The 20,671-nt window shown below is 50.2% G+C and overlaps 3 protein-coding genes across 4 annotated transcripts; 1 reads left to right on the forward strand and 2 right to left on the reverse strand.

Annotated features, from left to right (window-relative positions):
* The first annotated feature begins 1,445 nt into the window (after positions 1 to 1,445).
* Positions 1,446 to 11,158, forward strand: C1QTNF4 (C1q and TNF related 4). Of its 2 annotated transcripts, XM_079105049.1 has the most exons (4): positions 1,446 to 5,244; positions 5,437 to 5,612; positions 8,802 to 11,047; positions 11,082 to 11,157. In XM_079105049.1, exon 3 carries the CDS (start codon positions 8,807 to 8,809, stop codon positions 9,791 to 9,793), a length of 987 nt encoding a protein of 328 aa, XP_078961175.1. In that variant the 5' UTR covers positions 1,446 to 5,244; positions 5,437 to 5,612; positions 8,802 to 8,806; the 3' UTR covers positions 9,794 to 11,047; positions 11,082 to 11,157. The 2 variants fall into 2 exon arrangements, with proteins under 2 accessions (XP_078961175.1, XP_078961176.1); XM_079105050.1 differs by lacking the exons at positions 1,446 to 5,244; positions 5,437 to 5,612 and having other exon boundaries at positions 8,231 to 11,047; positions 11,082 to 11,158.
* On the reverse strand, positions 11,076 to 14,084 carry FAM180B (family with sequence similarity 180 member B). The gene is made up of 3 exons (XM_079105052.1): positions 12,767 to 14,084; positions 11,728 to 11,798; positions 11,076 to 11,534 (listed from the first exon to the last, which is right to left on the reverse strand). Exons 1-3 carry the CDS (start codon positions 12,903 to 12,905, stop codon positions 11,139 to 11,141), a joined length of 606 nt encoding a protein of 201 aa, XP_078961178.1. The 5' UTR covers positions 12,906 to 14,084; the 3' UTR covers positions 11,076 to 11,138.
* Positions 14,085 to 14,225: 141 nt separating this feature from the next.
* NDUFS3 (NADH:ubiquinone oxidoreductase core subunit S3) lies at positions 14,226 to 20,650 on the reverse strand. The gene is made up of 7 exons (XM_079105051.1): positions 20,497 to 20,650; positions 20,321 to 20,386; positions 18,815 to 18,912; positions 18,464 to 18,613; positions 16,388 to 16,513; positions 16,133 to 16,252; positions 14,226 to 14,471 (listed from the first exon to the last, which is right to left on the reverse strand). Exons 1-7 carry the CDS (start codon positions 20,555 to 20,557, stop codon positions 14,304 to 14,306), a joined length of 789 nt encoding a protein of 262 aa, XP_078961177.1. The 5' UTR covers positions 20,558 to 20,650; the 3' UTR covers positions 14,226 to 14,303.
* Between the last annotated feature and the right edge of the window lie 21 nt (positions 20,651 to 20,671).

Below are 20,671 nucleotides of genomic sequence, written 5' to 3' on the forward strand. Positions count from 1 at the left end.
CGAGGATGGGCTGATGACGTGGCTCAGTGGTAGAGCACTTGCCTGATGTGCATGAGGTCCTGGGCTCAGACCCCAGCACTGCAAAAAAATAAAAGTTAAAAAAAAATCAAATAAAAATCTGAGGAGAAAATGAGAAATTACCAGATGCCATTCATGCCTCTCCCTGTCCTCTTCCTGTCCCTTCCCGCTCCTGCTCCAGAGGTTACTCAACTAGTTTGTGGATTACATTCTCATCCCAAGCTCTCCCCACTCCCTCAGTACTCCTTTGATCCTCTCACTGGCAGGGGCTTCCCTGGGCTAAAGACAGGCAAAGTAATTCAAGCCCTCCACTGCCACCCCACCAGTGGGAATCAGAAGGCAATGCCTGTCACAGGGCTTTCCAAGTTGGGTCTGGACTCATCTTGAAGTCGTCCTCATTCATATTGCTGACAGGCTGGGAATCAGCTGGAGCCAGGACCAGCTTCATGATCATGCAACTTGTGCAGATGCACAGGCACCTCACTTAGACCCTTTGTGGTTCAGTGGTAGAGTGCTTGCTTAGCACGCAGGCTTTCATCCCCAGCACTGCATTTTAAAAAATTGGTTGTGGGAATCTAACCCAGGGCCTCATACTGTTCATTTTTGAACAAGAATCCCCATCATTTCATTTTGCACCAAACCTTGCAAATTATTTAGCTGGTCCTGACTGGAGCTGTGGACCTCAACATCTACACAGGGCCTTTCCATGTGGCCTAGATTTTCTGTGTGGAGAGAGAGAGAGATCCAGGCAGAAGTGGCATCGCCTTTTATGACCTAACCTAACTCGTCTTTATGGGGAGTGGCAAGATCACACCACAAGAGCAAGGAGGAATGGAAGATACTATTACAACCATTGGAATATGAAATTCGACACATCCAGTCATGAACAGGTCACCTCCCCATCCATCTGCAGAAGGGGCATGAGGGAGTCAGTTCTGCTTGCTTTCTGGAAGGCTAGTGTCAGGACCTCTGAGCCCTGCTGGGAAAAGGGCCAAGGGAGAGTTGGAAATTTGATCTTCACAGCCACTCCCAGCTCTTCCCCTCCTGGGTCATTTATTAGAAGCCCAGAGGGATCAGAACCTGGGGCGATGGGGCTTGGAGCCTGACCCAGTACCTAAAATGTCTGCTCTCCTGGAGGACTCGAATCTCCGAGGGAGGCAGACTCAGTGCCCTGACATCTGTTTCTCCTGCCAGCATCTCTGCTTGACTGAAGATCCCTCCTCTTTCATTTCTCCCTGGGGCATGTTGTTGTCTTTCTCATTAACTTCCCCTCAACTCCCAGCAAGGTCCCTAGACTCTGAGCTCTGCTAATTCCCCTGTAATCCTCTGGCAAACCAGGAGGCTAATTAAATTGTGAGCTTGTGCAGTCACAGTCTCCAAATCTCTCAGTCTCCCCGGTCTTTTCCCTTTCTTCTCTTTCTTACTGTCCCCTATAGTCCAGATTCATCTGGATGATTTTCATTGTTGTCAGCTTGATCTGCCTTCCTCTCCTCTCTTCCTCATTCTTCTTTCACTCTGCAGCCGGAGTAGCCTTCAAACACAGCTCTGAGCATTGCCTTCCCTCTGCTGCAAGATGAAAGTTCTTCAGCTTGGGTTCAAACTCCACACACCTTACCTGCCATAACTTCCCTTCCCAAACCCTTCTCTCGGGAAATGAGCCATGAACAGTCCCCCCACCCAGTCCCCGGCTATGCCACCTCCACACTTCTCTTCATATCTTACCTTTAATTGGACCTTACCCCCCCTCACTCCTCCTCCATCTCCACCTCCACCTCCACCTCCACCTCCTCATATCAAAACCCTACTCATTTTTTAGAAATAGCCTATTTTTTGTCACCTTCCCTGATTCCCCCCCCCCCCCCCCCAGCTGGAATTGCTCCCTCTTTGAGCTTCGTCGGTACTTTTTGGCTTAAAGCTGGTGCCGATCTCTTTCCACCTATTGCAGTTTTTCTTTGTTTTGTTTTTTGTTTGTTGGTTGGCTGGTCTAGGATTTGAACCCAAGGTAACTTAACCACTGAGCTACATCCCCAGCCCCTTTTTATTTTTTGAGACAGTGTTCCACTAGGTTGCTTACAGCCTCACTAAGTTGCTGAGGCTGGTTTCAAACCTATGATCCTCCTGCCTCAGCCTCTGGAGTTGCTGAGATTACAGGCGTTTGCCACCACACCCCGCCCCTATTGCAGTTCTTTATGTTCACATTCTTCTGCCCTTACTAATTGATGAACTCCTTGAGGGCAAGGTCTAGGACTTGATCATCTCAGCTTCTTCAAGTTAGCACTGTGTCTTAAAAGACCCAAGGTGACAAATGGAACTTCAGCCTTCATATCCACATTCCAGAAAGAGAAGAGAGAAGTGAGGGCAAAAAGAGTGGGCCTCCCAACTGAGCTGGTCCCTTTAAAAGCACTTTCTCTGCCAGGTGTGGTGGTACACGCCTGTAATCCCAGTGACTCAAAAGGCTGAGGCAGAAGGATCAGAAGTTCAAAGCCAGCCTCAGCAATTTAGCAAGGCCCTAAGCAACTTAGCGGCAACCTGTCTCAAAATAAAAAAGTAAAAAGAGCTGCAGAGGTGGTTCAGTGGTCAAGCGCCCCTGGGTTCAAACCCTAGTACCAAAATAAATAAATAAAATAAAAAATTTAAAAATTTAAAAAATGAAAGCACTTTTTCTGCCCGTGACTTCCATTTACATCCTATTGACCATGCTTAGCTGCAAGAGAAACTGGGTTCACTACCTCCCTTGAAAGTCAAGAGTTCAGCCTTGTTTTACAGATGAAAATATAAGGCCCAGAGAGGATCCGAGAAAGGGAGGCTGCAGAGCCTAAAGATTAAGAAACGGATTTTGGAACCAGAAAGACCTGTATTTGAATCCTACACCAGCACTAACCTCTTTATTCATTTGTAAAGTTATTGGCTTAATGGTATCTACTTGGGGAACAGTGTTAATAAAATTAAGTAGCACAATGGCTGGGAAGAACACTCAACATGATGTGGCTCACAGTTTCTGTCCATTGTATATTGTACTAGTTTGGGTTTCCCCAAAGCAGAGTCTGAGACAAGGATTGGGTGTGATTAGTTTATATAGGAGATAAGTCCAAGAAGTATGGTGAGGAATGAGAAATGAAACCAGAAAAGGAGAAAAGAAAGCATTCTGATATAAGGTTTTCACCAAGGAAAATTTACTTGGTTTTGCTGGAACATGCCTTGGAATTGGGAATTGGAATAATCCCACTGAGGGACCAGAAAGCTGGGGTACTGACCCTGTAACTCCTTTTCCTCATGGCCTAACGGTTGCTCTAGGGTGTCAGCTCTCCAGCACTTCTGGTCACACGCCCCGCCCCTGTCATCTGCCTCTCCACTGCTCCACCAAGAGTGCCCTCAGGAAAGACAAGGGAAGCAGGGGCAGGTTCTGAAATTGGGTGCAGGTGGTTCCTGATGGGCCAGGGTGGGGTGGGGGTGGGTAGGCAAGGCACTGACTGTATCTGCTGTTAAAATCCTTGTGGTTCCTACAGCAGAGTAAGAGCGAGCAGGAGCTGCAACCTGGTCTAGAGTCTCTTCTCTAAACCCTTCTGCCATCTCTTCCTAACTCGCTCTGGCCTTCCACCCCAGACTGCCTCACATACCCACCAGCTCCTGTCAGCCTTTGTTTTTCCTATTCCTTCCCAGTGACTTCCTCCCCCTGCTGATGCCTTGAAGCCACCCCTGTTGTTATCTGCCTGATACACCTCCACCCCCACTTTGACTTCTCTGGTGAAAACTCTTATGACCATGGATAAGTGTCAAATGATTTCCAGACCCAGTCAGACCCCAATTGGGATTTTGTTTTTTTTGACATGAGTTTTCCTGTGTTGTCCAGGCTGGCCTCGAACTCCTGAGCTCAAGACATCCTCCCATCTCAGGTCTGGAGTAACTGGGAGTAAAGGTGCCAACTGGTATTAACTGACCTGTCTTCTCCCATCCCCTGCCACCAGTGGGAATCACACCTTCAAGAGGACTGCCCTAGCAGGACCCTGTCTCAAAATTTAGAAAAAGAGGACTCACCAGGCTCCTGGTCCCAAGGCGTACAATGCTCTAAGAAGGGTTGTGGCTGTCACAGGATGAACTTGGCCTTACCTAGCCCTCTTGCTACACCCAGGCTCTTCCTACCCTTTTCCTGTCATGCGCCCTCCCCATAAGCCTGTGGCTTATGCTTTTCAAGCTGGTGAGGGAGATGTGATCTAACAAGGGCTGCCAGGTGCTTTGCCCCATGTCCCCCAGCACCCCATTATCCACTCACCTAATACCTTAAAGGAAAATTATGGACACTTTCACAGGAATTCACTTGTACTAGAGTAACTGGGGTCAGGTAAGCTTTGAGAGTTCTGGAAGGAACGCTCCGGAGGGCAGGTATCCTCCCAGGGGCCAAGGCCTCTTAGGGGCCGCATGAAGGTCTGTGGAAGAGCCAGGACTGGAGTTGGAGGAACTCCACCCCACCCCACCCAACAACCAGGTGCCGGAGGAGGGCAGCAGCCCCTGGTGGCTCAGAAAGGGGCTCTTCAAAAGCCATCCACTCAGTCAGCATCTCCTGAATACCAGGCAGCTGTCATCTCCACAGCAATCCAGACCCAGACCTGGATGAAGGAGTCAAAGCCCACAGTAGAGGTCACAGTGTTAAGATGAGAAGTTTCCCAGCCTTGAGGCCCTGGCCTCAGCTGGGCAGGGTGTCCATGTCCCTCTCCATGCAGGGACCCTTTGAGGCCTCCCACTACACTTCTCAACAGAAAATTCAATTCTGCCCCAAGGATCCTCCTTCTCCCTTGCCATCTCCCCAGAGGTATGCAGACTGCAGATGTCTGCAGGCTTTGTCTTCCTCCTTCCCTTCGATGCAATGTGGGCATTTTCAGTCTTGGAAGTGAGGAAGAAAAACTAGGACATTTTAAACTCTTCTTTTACTGGCAACATCGTCCCATTTATCCTTCTTTTCCCTCGGCCCCTCTCCCTCAAGGCCACTCAGCCTGGACATTTGTCCCAGTCAACAGCTCACCTTCCATCGTCCTTGCAGCCCAAAGGCTAGCCCAGTCTCTGAGTCCTGCTCCAGTCCTCTCCCACCAAACCAGCGAGGAAGCTGGTCTGTAGAGTATCCTGGGCCACCTCCAGTGTGAACTCTGCCTCGGGCCTCAGTTTCCCTATCTGCTAAACTGGATTAATGATGCCTACTCTCTAGACCCAAAGGATGAAGCTCTAAGGTCACGGGTGAGGAAGGGTCCGCTCGCTCGGCGCAGGCTCGTTGCGGTGCCCCAGGCCCGGTTGTTCCGCTCCCCTCCTCGCGCGGCGCGCCCCTCCCTCCCCGTCCCCCTTCCCGCCTCTTCCCTGTCTTTCCGCCCCTCCGCCGGATCGTCTCCCTCTTTGACTGTCCTTCCCTAATCCTCACGCCTCCGGGTCCAGGGAACCCGCGCCCCGCCCGCCGCCGCCTCGCGGCCTGAGCCCCCGCCGCCCCGGGCAGGCCCAGCTCCACCGCAGCGCGAGCGGTCAGTGCGCAGCCCAGGCGCCCGCCCGGAGCCCGGAGCTCGGAGCCCATTGCGGGCTCGGACAGAAGCATCCCGGCCGCCGCCTCCAGCCAGGTAAGGGCAGCTTGGAGAAGGCGGGGAAACCAGGTTTCCCCTTATTGCAAGCGGGGGCGGCGGGAGGCGTGGGGCCATTGAGTCCTTTTTTCTTGAACTGAGGACCCGGGCGCTTTTTCCCCAAAGAGGCTTAATGGCTTTCACTCCCGAGCGATGGGCGGAGGGAAGATCTAGGGAAAGAGAGGGTTTGGGTACCCTTTCTGGGGCATTTTTTCCTCCATGGGAAAGGACTAATTGGTTGCTCTTGTTAAAGTGGAAATGATCTTCTTGGGAGGATGAGGGATTTGCAACGTAGATGGCGAGGAGATTCTGGCGGGGCTTTAGACAGGGGTTAGCGGGGGAGTGAGGGCTTGGGAGATGAGGGGTTTGGCGATGTCCTCCACCAATATCGGTGCACCTCCCCCGTTGGTTCTATGGCTCTGGGTCTGCCCAGCTCTGCCCCAGTTTTTCTCTTTGAAGATGTCTATTTTGAGCCTCACCTGGACAGAGCTAGGAACAGCCATTTCTTTCTCTGGAGCCATGCCGCCCACCTGACAATCCTCCCCCGCCCCCAGGCCTGCTCAAGAAAGGAGGTTCGGGGGAGAGCTTTCAGAGAAGGACGGGACCCGGACACTTGGGAAATGGGCTGCGGTGGGGAAAAACAGAGGCTGGTATCTGGCACACGGGAAAACGCTTTGGTGGTGGGGAGCACCAGAGCTGGCAGGGAGATGGATGGACAGTCGCTCCTGGGAAAGGACCTGCTAGGAAAGCGGCAGGGCTCCCAGGCTTCTGTTCCTAGGTTCCCAGAAGACAAAATGCTAGAGGGCTTTTGTTTGGTTGTTTGCTTGCTTGCAGTTCTCTTTCACACTGGATCCCAACTCTCATTTCCCTGGTCTCCTATTAAAAAAAAAGAAAAAAAAAAAAAAAAAAAAAAAAAAAACAGACGTAGAGGAAGAGTTGGCTGGAAATACTGGAAATACCTGTGTTTAGGAGGGAAAAGTGGTGCAAAAGAAGGTGCATTGAATTTGAAGTAGAAAAAAATCCTCTGTTCTTGCTTTAGTGCTCTATGGATAACCTTGGGTCAAAATGTGGCCCCTTGTTAGACCTTGTCTTTCTCATCTATAAAGTGAGTCTTGGCTGATCTCACAAGTTTGCCAAGACTACATGTGTCCAAAAGAGCTTCGTAAAAGGGAATGTACCTGACATTTGTGAGGTGCAATCTTGACCACTGTAGACGCCCTCTCCTGGATATCACAACCAATAGGCTGCCTTCTTGACAATTAGAAAAAGTACCTCCACTGAAGGAGACAGTGGGACAGTAGCTTGGGTCTTTGTTATAAGAATTAGAAGACATCTTTACCCCAGATGCCACCCTGACAGCTGGGCAAGTGGAATGTGGGCTAGATTCCAGCTCCCACCAACACTCGGGTGAACATCCTGGTGCAGGAAACATCCACAGCTGCATATGGCAGCCCTTGGCAACAGGCTGCTGGTGTCTCCTGTAGACACAAAGCTACATACTTTCCCAGGCCATTTCACAGAGAAGCCCACATCTTAGCTTACTGTTACTATTTTGCCTCCACTTCAGGGCCCCAAAGCCTATGCCCTACTAGGAAGCATGATGGAACCCCACTATCAGAGAGTGACTCCTTCCCTAAGCTCTTAGAGTAGAAGTTACTGAGTCCCTAAGCCTTTATGTCAAGAACTTGATCAGATCTTTCTTCCCACGGCTAAGAACAGAAGGAAACATCTGCACACCTGGGTAGCAGTGCTGTTTATAAACCATGCTCACATCTGCTCTCTCAGACTATCCTATCAGCAAGCTTATGAAGCAAGACTTCTCACCATTTACATAGAGGAAGCCATGCTCAAATAGATTAAGAAATTTGCCTGAGATTTCACAATATTAGTGAAAGAGCCAAGACCCTCCCCCAGATTTAGGTTTGTCCACTCCATTCCACCACAGCTAAGGAACAAAAGCTGCTGACTTCAGTCCTGCCAAAGCCCTGCTGGAATTTTGCTCTTCCTCTATCCCCAGTAGCCCCTGACTCTCCTCCTCCAGTGACCAGCCTTTTCTTTCATTCTGATTTCATGGGGGGCTACCTCAAAATCCAACTCCTCTAGGGAGTCCCGAGGTCCTATGTGAGGGCTGACCCTTGAATGGGTAAGAAGCTAGAAAAGGGTCAAAGAAAGCATTTAGATAGTAACTGTCATGGAGGGCACTGGCTCCTCTGAAGAGCAGGCCCAGGACCAGAGGAGACACACACACACACAAACACAGACAGTGAATCAGAGTCCGAGGGAAACTGGAAGATCTTCTCAATGTCTCCTGAGTTACCAGGGCAACGGGTGCTAAAGGGGAAGGGAAGGGGTGAGACCAGCAGACAGTGCTGTAGGCCATAGCATTTCTGCTTGTCTGTGGTATATATGTGCCAGACTTCACTTTTGAAAGGGGTTTCCATGCTTACCAAAAAAAAAGTTTGGAGAATCACTGGTTTAGGTACAGTGGTTCTGAAAGTGCTGTCCCTGGACCAGCTGCATGAACACCACCAGGGAAATTTTTGTGGGGGGGCACTGGGGAATGAACCCAGGGGTGCTTAACCACTGAGCCACATCCCCAGCCCCCCCCCCCCTTTTATGTATTTTATTTAAAGACAGGGTCTCACTGAATTGCTTGGGGCCTTGATAAATTGCTGATGCTGGCTTTAAACGGCTATCCTCCTGCCTCAGCCTCCCGGGTTGCTGGGATTACAGGCATGCACCACTGCACCCGGCTATCACCAAGGAAATTGATAGGCATACAAATTCTCAGACCCCATCCCAGATCTACAGAATAAACTCTGCGGTTGGGGCCCAACTATGTGTGGTTTTTATTCTTGTTGTTGCTGTTATTATCTCCTGCAGTACTGCAGATTGAACCCAGTGCATTCTACCATTGAGCTACATCCCCAGACCTCCTTTTAAATTTTATTTAAATTTTGAGACAGGGTCTCACTAAGTTGTCCTGTGTGTTTAACAAGCCCTCCAAGTGACCGAGCAGGCTAAAGTTTAAGAAGCTGTAACCTAGTCAGTGTGTAGGGAAATCGAGGGCAATTTGTGGGTCAAGGGCAGGGATAGGAAAAGAACCCAGGTCTTCTCCAGTCCAGAGAGCAGGATATTTGGGGGTGAGTCCTGTCCAGCTCTCCTCTCCTTCCCCTCTCTCCCCTCCAGGGGCCATGCTGTTGCTCCTGCTGGGCCTGCTGAGCCCAGTTGCCTGCTGGGCACTGGGCCCCGCCGCTGGCCCCGGCTCCTCAGAGCTGCGCTCAGCTTTCTCGGCTGCACGCACAACACCCTTGGAGGGCACGTCAGAGATGGCAGTGACCTTCGACAAGGTGTACGTAAACATCGGGGGCGACTTCGACGCGGCCACCGGCCAGTTCCGCTGCCGCGTGCCCGGCGCCTACTTCTTTTCCTTTACCGCCGGTAAGGCCCCGCACAAGAGCCTGTCGGTGATGCTGGTGCGCAACCGCGACGAGGTGCAAGCGCTGGCCTTCGACGAGCAGCGGCGGCCTGGCGCGCGGCGCGCTGCCAGTCAGAGCGCCATGCTGCAGCTCGACTACGGCGACACGGTGTGGCTGCGGCTCCACGGCGCGCCGCAGTATGCTCTCGGCTCGCCGGGCGCCACCTTCAGCGGCTACCTGGTGTACGCCGACGCCGACGCCGACGCGCCTGCGCGCGGGCCGCCCGCGCCTCCTGAGCCACGCTCGGCCTTTTCGGCGGCGCGCACGCGCAGCCTGGTGGGCTCGGACGCGGGCCCCGGGCCGCGGCACAGGCCGCTGGCCTTCGACACCGAGCTGGTCAATATCGGCGGTGACTTCGACGCGGCGGCGGGCGTGTTCCGCTGCCGCCTGCCTGGCGCCTACTACTTCTCCTTCACGCTGGGCAAGCTGCCACGCAAGACGCTCTCCGTGAAGCTGATGAAGAACCGCGACGAGGTTCAGGCCATGATCTACGACGACGGCGCGTCGCGGCGCCGCGAGATGCAGAGCCAGAGCGTGATGCTGGCCCTGCGGCGCGGGGACGCGGTCTGGCTGCTCAGCCACGACCACGACGGCTATGGCGCCTACAGCAACCACGGCAAGTACATCACCTTCTCCGGCTTCCTGGTGTACCCCGACCTCACCCCCTCCGGCCCGCCGGGACTCGGGCCCCCGGAGCTCTGAGCACCGACCGATCCCAGAGGCGCCCCGGAGGGCCAAGGGGCGTGCATGCCGAGCCGGGACCGCGGCCCGAACGCCCCACCCTGGCGCGAGCATGACGGTCTGCCCAGCGCGGCTGGACTCTGCCAATAAAGTGGGCCTGCGCCGGGCATCCGGAGAGTCTGCTCTGTCTTAAACGATACTTTGCCTCGGGGTGGAACAGGAAAGCACTGAATTCTGCAGCCCATAGGCCCGGTGGGAATCAAGCCCTGGGAGGGTGAGGAGGTGGGAAATTTCGTCTAATGCGTGTACCTGTCCAGTCCGCCTCTCCATCTGACACCTCACCTTTGACTAAGAGCTAGGACCCATCTGATTCCTTTCTGCGACGAGACAGCATGCCACTACCCACCCGGGGCCACAGGATTTAAGGGAACATCACGTTCCTTCTTCCAGTAGGGTATGGGAATGTGATGAGCGCTTGACCCCTGGTTGCTTTCTCCTGCCCTCCCAGGATGAGGGTGATTTCCTTAGGGCTGCGTTAGACAAGCTAACTCTAACAGAATGACACATGCTCCAGGAGGCCAGAACAGAGTTTTTATGAGAAGAGATACACAGAATCTGGGATACACCTACCACAGCCTGCATCAGCTAGTCTCTCTGGGTGGATGGGTCCTCTCCCAGCCTTACTCCTTTCTCTGAGATGTTCCTCTGAGGCTTGTTGAGATGGAACAGAAGACATTTGCCTTCCTTTCCCCCAAGTTAATGTTCCTCCACCTGATTCCCTCCACTCCTCCAGTGGACAGAACTCAGGAAGTCCAACCTGGGCTCCCAATCCATATGGGGAACTTGCAGGTTCAAGGGACTCTAAAGCCCTGGTCAGGCTTGAGAGGAGTATCTAAACTAGGACTTGTGCAGGGTGTACAGGTTTGTTTAGCTTCCACAGGACCTCTCACAGACTGCCAGGGTAGGGCTTGGAGGGTGGAAGTTCTGACCTGAACTTAGGGCTGTTTCCCTTTCAGCATCCCTTAAACACACACTGCCCACAAGTCTTGCCCTTAGCTGTGTGCCTGCTGCCCATTCCATGCCCTGGGCTCTTAGCCCTATCAGGGTCCATGGAACAAGAAAAGGGTAGGGGTAAGCATGGGATGTTGGGGGGGGGGGGGGCGGCGGTCAAGGTGCAAGCCCAGCCCATAAATCTGAATAGGAAAAACAGGTGCCAGATGACAGTCCCCAGTCCCCAGGATGGGTCTAGCTCATGTTTTTTTTTTTGTTTTTTTTGTTTTTGTTTTTTTTTTTTTTTGGTGGGGGGGAGGAAGGGAGTGGAGGTAGGGCATGATAGGAGGGAAAAATGACAGGTGAAAGGGAAGGGTTAGGGAAAGGGATCAAGGATGGAGGCCCGGGGTCCCAGCCAAGGGGACTGGCCCTGTGGGCAGAAATCCTTACACAGGTCCCAGAGTGTTTCCTGTGCCAGGAGGGCGAAGACCTGGGCCCAGCGACCCCTCTCCTCAGCCTCACTAGCAGCATGGAGCCGGTAGACGCAGGATAGGCCTGTGAGGAGCAGATGTTCAAAGTCCCAAGGACTAAGAGGAGGCCCCTTCCGCAGGTCCTGGAATTGCTGCAGCTGCTGCTCAGCACCCTCCAAGTCACTGGGCACTCGGTGCTGCAGGAGGAGCCTGAGTCGGCGACCTGGACGTGTGGATGCTAGTTCTTCATCCTGGATGTACAGCTGTCCCATGACATCCAGCTCCAGCCCAGCCCAGAGCAGCTGCAAGGGGAGCTATTTAAGGGGTGGGCTGTGGCCTGGGGAGCTGGGCAGGGGGCATAAGCAGGCAGTAGGACTCATGCCAGGTTGACCCCCACCCCCAGCAGGCCCACCCTGAGATATTCCCCCTTCCCAACCCTGAGCTTAGGGACTTGTGGAAACTCCCACCCCCACAACCCAGGCTAGGAAGAATGACCTCAAACATCACTTCCGGGGCCTCTGGGTCCTGCAGGCCACCTCCTGCGCTGGCGCTGTCCTCAGGCTGCCCTGGGGCAGCAGAGAGGAGTCAGGCCCTTGTCATACTCCACCCTAAACACCCCAGAGTCCCAGAAGTGCTTTTCAGCTGCCCGGTAGGGGTCCCTACTGGATCTTCTGCCACCTCACGCTCCCCTCCCCATCCCCCATGCACACTGACATTCATCTTCCCAGGCATGGATCTTGTGATCTCAGTGTCATACCAAGTTATACCAAAATGTCGGCAAATGCCCAGGACTCCTCCTTTAACTTGCACAATTCCCTGGTAAAGAGCTCCAGACCAACAGGTCACAAGGCCCTTTTCCTCTCACTCTCCCTCCCTATAGTCATCTGGGAATAGTGTGACCTAAACTACTGCCAGTGACCCTCCCCAAAGGATAAGGACCTCTTTTCCTTTTGCAGTGCTGGGGATTGAACCTAGGGCCTTGCACTAGGCAAGTGCTCTGCCACTGAGCTACACCCCCAGCCCTTTTTAAAAAATTTGAGACTGGGTCTTGCTACATTACTGAGGCCATCCTGGAACTTGTGATCCTCCTGCCTCAGCCTTCTGAGTCACTGGGATTATATGTATGCACCACTGTGCCCAGCCAAAAGATGAAGACTTTTTTGGGAGGGGGCTACTACTTTTTCCTTGCTTCTCCTCAGTAATGTATTGTGTGTAAGGCAGAGGACTGGGCAGGACAGGATGTGTTAATTTTCCTCCATCATACATCATGAAGTGTCCAGTCTTGGCAGTGATTGTCCCAAACCCAGAACAGGTCAAGAGACCCTGCTTTGGACATCAGCTGAAATAAGCCCAGAGTCCAACTGTGTCTTGTGCCAGCATTAAGTGCACCTGAACCTTTCCAGTTCTGGGGGTGGCATCCACACCATTACCCACTGTAGCATACTTCAGGCCCACAGTTCCTTTGCCCTGTGAGGGTCAGGTGCAGCCAGCAGCCTTTCTCGGCTCATATCCACCCACCCTGAGGCCCTGGTACCTGCATGGTGATGGGTTGTTGTTGCTCCAGGGAAGAGGCAAATGGCTACCACCAGATAAGCCAGTAACTTCGGTGTCCTGGCCATGCTGCACCTCGTCCTCTGAGTCTCACTCTTCCTAGCAGCTCTCTGCTCCCTCATTTGCCTGCCACATACCACAGCTCCAACTTTCCACTGCAGACTGCTCCACTGTTGTTATGCGTGTCATTCTTCAATGCAGAATAGGGAGGGACTGGCTTGTGGCCTCCGTCACCTCCTGGGGGTTCTTTCCACCCTCCAGAAAAGGGAATCTTTGGTTTTGGCAGTAGCAGCCTGTTCCTGCCTAATGGGTGGGATGCTTATTTAATAGGAAAAAGGGCTTGGTAGCACTGGCTTGGCTCTCCCAAGGGGGAGGAAAGATCTTAAACAGTAATGCTACCTTACTATCCGTCCTCACCCTCCAAACATCCTGCTACTAACAGGATGCCAGCCCCTGACACCCAGTTCACCCCAGCCTCCAGAGAGCTGCTCAGCCAAGATCATCAGCTGCAAAGCACAATACTCCCGCTGCATGCTGGGCGGGCCACATGGGAGGCAGAGCCTAGTGCTCTCATTTCAGGCACTCAGCCACAGGCTGAAGCATTCCTAGACCAGCTGGGGAAGCAAGAACTGTCTCCTGGCAGACAGAAAGATCTGCCACTCTGTAGTGTTTTATGCCCTAGCCCTGGAACCTCTACTTACTAGCAACAGTCTTGGCTCAGGCCAGAAACCAGGCAGATTCTTTTAGCCAAGAACGATGAGCTATCAGGCTAGAGAGTATGAAGGGTTTAAGATTCAAAAATGAGCTGAGGTATTCTTTCAGGCTTTGTTGATTCATGGAACCCTGTTGGTGTGTGGGTGGGAGGAGAGTAGAATGGGAATTCCTTGGTTCCACCCAGGTTCCTGGATCCATCAGATGCCACTATACAATCTGCATTAGGACCTTCCAACAGTTATTGAAACCTTCCAGTTCTCATTAGATGCCATGCCAAACAGGTTCTGAACCCACTGGAATGTAAGCACTTTGAATTAGACAGAATCCTTCTTAGAAGTACATCCAGGCCTGCAGGTGACAACATCTGCAACACCACTAATTAGTCCCAATAAAATAGACTTGTAGGCTGGGTGAGACGGCACATGCCTGTAATCCCAGTGATTTGGGAGGCTGAGATAGGAGGACCATAAATTTGAGGCTAGCCTGAGCAACTTGGTGAGACCCTGTCTTAAAATAAAACATAAAAAGATGTGAGGATGTAGTTCAGTGGTAAAATGCCCCGGGTTCAATACACAGTACTCAAAACAAACAAACAAACAAACAAACAAAACCCTAACAGACTTGCAGCTTTGGCATGGTCTAAGGGAGCAGACAAACACGCTTGCCTGTACCTGCCTTTACCTGAGTCTAAAGCTTCACTTCTACCAATTTTGAGCACACAAAAAGTGTTGAGTGTAGGAATTTATTTACAAGAACACTCAATCGTAGATAAGATGCTCTCTAGAATTCACAAGCCTTCCCTGGAGCTATTTGGCTTCAGGCTTCTTGTCTCCAGCTTCAAGCTTGAGACTCTCAGGAGGCTGACGAAAGGCAGGGAAAGCCTCCCAGGGGCTGTTCAGGTCAAATTTGCGGAACTCTTGGGCCAACTCCACAGGCTCAGCCACCACCCGCTTCACCTCATCATCATAGCGTAACTGCAGGAGCAAAAGACAGGACTGAGTACTGAGGAAGGCACTGTCATGGCCTAGGAGCACACTTTCATGGGCCATGGGTTACTCCCCCAGCCCATCATCCCTCTGTCCTTGATTCCTATTCCAGCCTCTTTCCTGGCTCTGTCAAGCCTCCATCCACATTTGTATCACCTTTCACGACACGTCACATTCCAGACACCTGGTGAGTGGAATTCCCAAATGGGAATGTAGGTGGGAGGAGAGTAGAATGGGAATTCCTTGATAACACCCAGGTGGCTAGATCTGTCAGATGCCACCATACAGTCTGCATGAGGTAGGGCCTTACTCCAACAGTTATTGGGACCCTGCAGTTCTCATTAGATGCCATGCCAAACAGATCCTAAACCCACTGTCCCCTGCCCCACCAGTGGGGCTCACCTATTCTCATAAGATAATGGAAAGCATTTGTCCAGGATTAGGAGCAGCTGGTGGCTGAAAAGAGTAAACCTAAACTGACAGACACACAACTTCAGGCCCTGTGACCTTGGTTTTTCCATTGTGAAGATCCAAAGTTGAGCCAGGTGTGGTGGTACATGCCTGTAATCCCACTGGCTCAGGAGGCTGAGACAGGAGGATCCCAAGTTAAAGCCAGCCTCGGCAACTTAGCGAGGTCGTAAACAATTCAGTGAGACCCTGTCATTAAATAAAATACAGAAAAGGGCTGGGGATGCGGCTCAGTGTTTAAGTGCCCCTGAGTTCAATCCCTAGCACCAAAAAAGAAAAAAAAAGTCTGAAGTTGAATGAGGTGTGTTGGCCCATGCCTATAATTACATTATGCCTGTAATTAACATCTCTAAAAAAGTTACCTTGCTACAAAATTCATGTGTGTAACAGACTATCTTCCTGCTAATAAATAATCAGCAGTGCCACTGAAATTCTTTATAAGACCCTTGTAGTGACATATTACTGGCTATTCGTTTTGTGGGTTTTTTGGTACCAGGGATTGAACCCAGAGGCACTTAACTACTGAGCCACATCCTCAACCCTTTTTATTTTTTATTTGAGACATGGTCTCACTAAGTTGTTGAGGCTGGCTCTGAACTCTTTTTTTTTTTTTTTTTTGCAGTGCTGGGATTTGAACCCAAGGTCTTGTGCTTGTGAGGCAAACTACCAACTGAACCATATCCCCAGCCCCTGGCTCTGAACTCTTGATCCTTCTGCCTCAGCCTCCTGAGTCACTGGGATTATAGGTGTGTGCCAGCTGTGCCCAGCTCAGTGGCAGTTTGTAAGAATTGAATATTTAGCATCTTCTCTGCCAAATGCCTTATTGAAAACCCAGTGCAAGAAAAAATAATCCTCTACTGTCAGGAGTTGGGGCAGATGGTTCTTAAAGCTGCCTTTATCATTAAAATGGTCATTATACCATCTAGCATCAACTGACATTTATAACACACCAAGCTTCACACATACATCACTTAATGCTCACCATATATCATTTAAGTGCTATTATTGTCCCTACTACCAACAGAATCATAGTCAAATTAAGTATCTTGCCTCAGATTACAAAAATGAAGCTAGGATTTGAATCCAGAGCCCACACTCCACAGATCCTGCCAGGTCCACTATCCCCCAGGTTCCTTGTGCATCCGTCTCTAAGGCTACCACCCCAATATCAAGGCTCCTACCTCAACATAGCCAGACAAGGGGAAGTCTTTCCGGAAAGGATGGCCCTCAAAGCCATAATCTGTCAGGATCCTTCTTAGGTCAGGGTGGTTAGCAAAGAAGACTCCAAACATGTCCCAGATCTACAAAAAAAGAGGTTACTAGGCAACCAGTCCACAGGGCCTATAGCAGGGGGAAGGAACTACATTACAGCCCAAGTTTCAACCAATTCAGCAACTCTGGCCCAGAAGCAAGGCCCACCATCTCCACCAACTCACCTCCCTTTCATACCAGTTGGCTGCCTTGTACACAGAGACTGTGGACTCAATGGGTGTCAGCTCATCTGTATAGGTCTTCACACGGATCCGTGAGTTGAAGCGCAGAGATAGCAGGTTGTAGACAATCTAGGGAGAACAGAGGGAGCTGGAGGATCAAGAAGGACATAGTTTGAGGGGTCTAAGATGAGAGTCTATGGGTAAGCATTAGCTATAAGGATTCAGGGTAGGTTAGGGTTCCACCTGCCTTCTGTTGAAGTTCAAAACCTCAAGATGTCCCTATGCTGACAACTATTTGCAAAGACCCAGGCCATAGCTGTGGTTAGGCATGCCAGTATGCTTGTCTTTGCTCTTGATACTCTTTGTCTGGAAGATCTTTCTGGTCCACCTGTCCCAAATCCTCATGAGGCTAACTTCTGATCTTCTGCTTATCTGGTAAGATTTAGCATAAACATTCTCTTGAAAGAAGACTTTCAGACAAGGCTTAGTGCTGCATCTGTTTCTTAAGTATCCTCTAACTTCCTATGTATTGTAGATTACCACATTAAATTAGAAGTCTTTTAGTAGGTATGGGGTCCTCATGGAAAATAGATACTGGATGTTCTGTCTTTCTCTTTTCCAGGGTCTGGCACACAGGAGATGAACAGTAAACTTAATAGTTAAATGTATTGAGAATTTGTGTGCTAATAATTCATCTGCACCATCTCATTTGATCCTGACAACCACCATAAATGATAGGAACAACTTTATACTTTTCTTTTTTTTTGGCAGTACTAGAGATTGAATCCAGGGGCCATGCACTTGCTGGGCAAGCAATCCACTAATGAGTTACCTTCCCAGTCCTTTTTTATTTTGAGACAGGGTTCTACTCAATTTCCTAGGCTGGCCTTGAACTTGTGATCCTTTTGCCTCAGTCTCCTGAACAGCTTGAATTATAAGCATTCACCACCAAGCCTGGCTCTTATTTTTAATTGCTCTCTGGTAATTCTCTTCTGGATTCTTTGCTTCCTAAAGTCACTAAGATTAATCCTTCTTCTCTAATATTATATCTTCTAACCCTACTTGTTATAGTTAACAAATGTCCAAGGACAGCCACAACAAATCCTAACGCACCACATATTACCAAATCCCGTGTGCAGGGAATGTCTTTGAAATCTGAAATTTCTGGGAGCATAAAAGGCTTTCCTTCCCAGGGCTTCAGCAATGCCTCCAGACCTGCCCTGCCATCACCTATACTTATATCACAGATAAGAAAACTAAAGTACTGGGCATGGTGGTGTATGCTTGTAATCCTAGAAGCCCAGGAGGCTGAGGTAGAGGGACGACAAGTTCAAAGATAGCCTTAGCAACTTATCGATACCCTGTCTCAAAATAAGAAAAAGGGCCAGGAATGTGGCTCAGTGGTTAAGTGTCCTAGTGTTCACTCCCGGTACTAAAAAAAGAAAAAGAAAATGAAAGCACATGGACACACGCAAAAAGCTGGGCACCATGACGCATGCTTATAGTTCTAGCTACTCAGGAGGCTATGGTGGGAGAATCACTTCAGACCAGAGTTCAAGATCTGTCTAAAACAGAATGTCTGAGGTTACAAAGCCAAGTGATGGCAGAGCCAGTATTCATTCTTAAGGTCTACCTCATTGTAAAACCCTGGTTTAACTGCTGTGTTCTACTGAATGATCAAACTGAAATGGAAACTAGGGAGACTACGGGACCCATTGGTAGCCCTGAAAATATTCTGTCCCCTTTCTTTTTTTCTGGATTGAACCCATGGGCATTTTACAACTGAGCTACATTCCTAGTTTTTTTTTTTTTTTTTTTTTTTTTGCGGTGCTGGGGATTGAACTCAGGACCTTGTACTTGCAAGGCAAGCACTCTACCAACTGAGCTATCTCCCCAGCCCCATTCCCAGTTTTTTATTCTTTATTTTGAGAGAGTGTCTTGCTAAGTTGCCAAGGTGGGCTTGAACTTAGTTTTCCTGCCTTGGCCTCCTGAATTGTTGGGATTATAGGACACCACTATGCCTGGCTCTGTCCCTTTTTCACCCTTATTCCCAAAACCTTTTCAAATTTCCTGACTGACCTCAAAACGATTTTGCCGAGTTGGTACATCCACTGCTGTCAAGTCAGCCAAGGATTTGAATTGTGCATTGGTGTGATCCCTGAGGAAAGTCAGCACTGGGATGACTCCATCAGGATGGATACAGATCTCTAACTCATTGAAGCAGGTCACCTGCAGACATAGAAGGGAGGAGAGAAAAAGAAAGTATCTACAGAGGGAGCAGCTAACTTTAGTTGAAATCACTTAGCTTAAAGTAGGGAAAGAAGTTCAAGTTAGGGATGAAGAAATCTATGAAAATAGTGCCCATTCCCACAAGCCCTGAAAACATGGTTCTTTCTTGATCCAGACCCAAACAATTGTAGTGAGTATTACCTGAACTTGTTGGACATACTTGGGCAGGATTTCAGCTACATACTCTCCAAAAGCTGAGAGCTGTTTGTGGGCGACATCGTTCTGTGGTCTGACAGTGGCTGGAAGGAAAAGGCGCACTTAACAGAGTGAAGAAGGCAGCAACCAGCTCTGTATCTATTTGCGCTTGTAAAGGGTGTCATCTCTCAGCAGGGCTCCCTATAGAAAGGTGCAGGTGAGCTGGGCTTGACAGTACACACCTGTATGCCAGTGGCTCAGAACACTTAGGCAGGAGAATCACCAAGTTAAAGGCCAGCCTCAGCAACTTAATGTCTCAAAATAAAAAGGGCTGGGTATGTGACTAAGTGGTTAAGGGCCCTTGGGTTCAATCCCTGGTACCAAAAGAAAAAGAAAAGGAGGGAGGAAAAAAAGGTGCAGGCGGCGAGTTCCTCTTCCAGAGTATAGGAAATAATGAAAATGTGGAGAAAAACACCACCTGCACAACACACAAAAACACTTCTTACTGCAACTGTGGTGTTTGCCTCTTCTTGAAACTATTCCATGGCTCTTCCCTCACACTTCCTGTACTGCTGCTAACACAGTATAATGTCACCTTTCTTACAAGACTAGAAACTTTAAGGATGGGAACCACACGTTTGCTTCTCTTTTCTTCTTGGCCCTTAGCTTAGGTTCTCATACTAAGAACTGCAGGACTGAAGAACCCTCATAGAATACCTTGTGAATCCCATCTTCCTTTTTGGTGTGTGTATCAATAAGAAAACTCAGGTCCAAAAGGGAAGAAAAGTTAGGTCTTCTATTTCCCAGTCTGCTTATGTTGACTATAACATAATTTCTATATATTCACTCATGCAAGCTTAACTCACTGGGCATTCACCCAGCACCAGCTGGGGAGTAATGGTTAAGTGTTTTCTGTCTTTGACAGCAAGCAGACCTGCTCTGTCTGTGACCCTGGGCAAATATTTTGTTTGTTTATTTATTTTGAGGTGATGGGGATCAAACCCAGGTCCTTGGGCATGCTGGGCAAGTGCTCTACAAAAACTGAGCTACCTTTCTAGCCCCAGACCCTGGGCAATTTAGTTATCTGGACTTTTCTGATTCATAATATGTACAGTAAAATACTATCTACCTCATAAAGGCTTTGTGAGGACCAAATAACATTCATTAAAAGTCTTGGTAAGGTGACTGATACACAATGAGCGCTCAATGAACTTGAAGACTTCTGTTATTACTGGGCTCTGAGGTCCAAAAGTTAGGTTTCCTGCCCTCAAAGAGCTGTCAACTTAATCAGAGAAAAGAGGATTTTAAAAACGCACAAAGGATGAAGGCCATTATCAGGTCTGTGGCACAGGGAGAGCTCGATTCTGCCTGTAGGGTAGAAACCACAGCAATCAGGTGTCCAAGGACAAGCAGAGATTTGCCAGAACATAGAAGGGATCCTAGGATAAGAAGTATCGAACGAAGGGACACCCAATGACAGTCTGGAGAAAAGCGCCGCCCGCACATACTCACGGCGCTTGTCGGCCGCGGCGCTCTCCCGCCTCACCCGCTGCAACAGCACCGAGGGTCGTCCAGCCGCTGCACAGGAAGATAAAAGGTACAGACGCGCAGGATGAGGCTTGAGAAGTTCTCTGCGCTGGACGCTCCACTACCTCTGATCCTGGCCTCAGCCTGCTCCCGCTACTCACCCCTGGCCACCGCTGAGGCCCCCACGATCCCGCTCCACCAGACCCTGGCCGCCGCGGCCATGTTCCCGGGAAGCAAACCAGGTTGCTGAGGCAAGGGCTCGTAGGACACGGAACCCCAAGGGCACGGACCGGAAGCGGAAATATGCAACAAATCTTCTTCCGGGCGGTCGCGGGG

The sequence above is a fragment of the Sciurus vulgaris genome (assembly GCF_902686455.1).
Source record: "Sciurus vulgaris genome assembly, chromosome: 11".
NCBI classification, from domain to species: domain Eukaryota; kingdom Metazoa; phylum Chordata; class Mammalia; order Rodentia; family Sciuridae; genus Sciurus; species Sciurus vulgaris.

Coding starts and splice junctions, on each gene's coding strand:
- C1QTNF4 (XM_079105049.1), top strand. CDS start 8,807: ATGCTGTTGCTCCTGCTGGGCCTGCTGAGCCCAGTTGCCTGCTGGGCA.
- FAM180B (XM_079105052.1), bottom strand. CDS start 12,905: ATGAGGGAGCAGAGAGCTGCTAGGAAGAGTGAGACTCAGAGGACGAGG. Junction 11,799..12,766: donor AACAACCCATCACCATGCAG/GTACCAGGGCCT, acceptor CTGCTGCCCCAG/GGCAGCCTGAGGACAGCGCC. Junction 11,535..11,727: donor CCCCGGAAGTGATGTTTGAG/GTCATTCTTCCT, acceptor CTCCCCTTGCAG/CTGCTCTGGGCTGGGCTGGA.
- NDUFS3 (XM_079105051.1), bottom strand. CDS start 20,557: ATGGCCGCGGCGGCCAGGGTCTGGTGGAGCGGGATCGTGGGGGCCTCA. Junction 16,514..18,463: donor CTCGGCAAAATCGTTTTGAG/GTCAGTCAGGAA, acceptor TGTTCTCCCTAG/ATTGTCTACAACCTGCTATC. Junction 14,472..16,132: donor CCTTGTCTGGCTATGTTGAG/GTAGGAGCCTTG, acceptor TTGCTCCTGCAG/TTACGCTATGATGATGAGGT.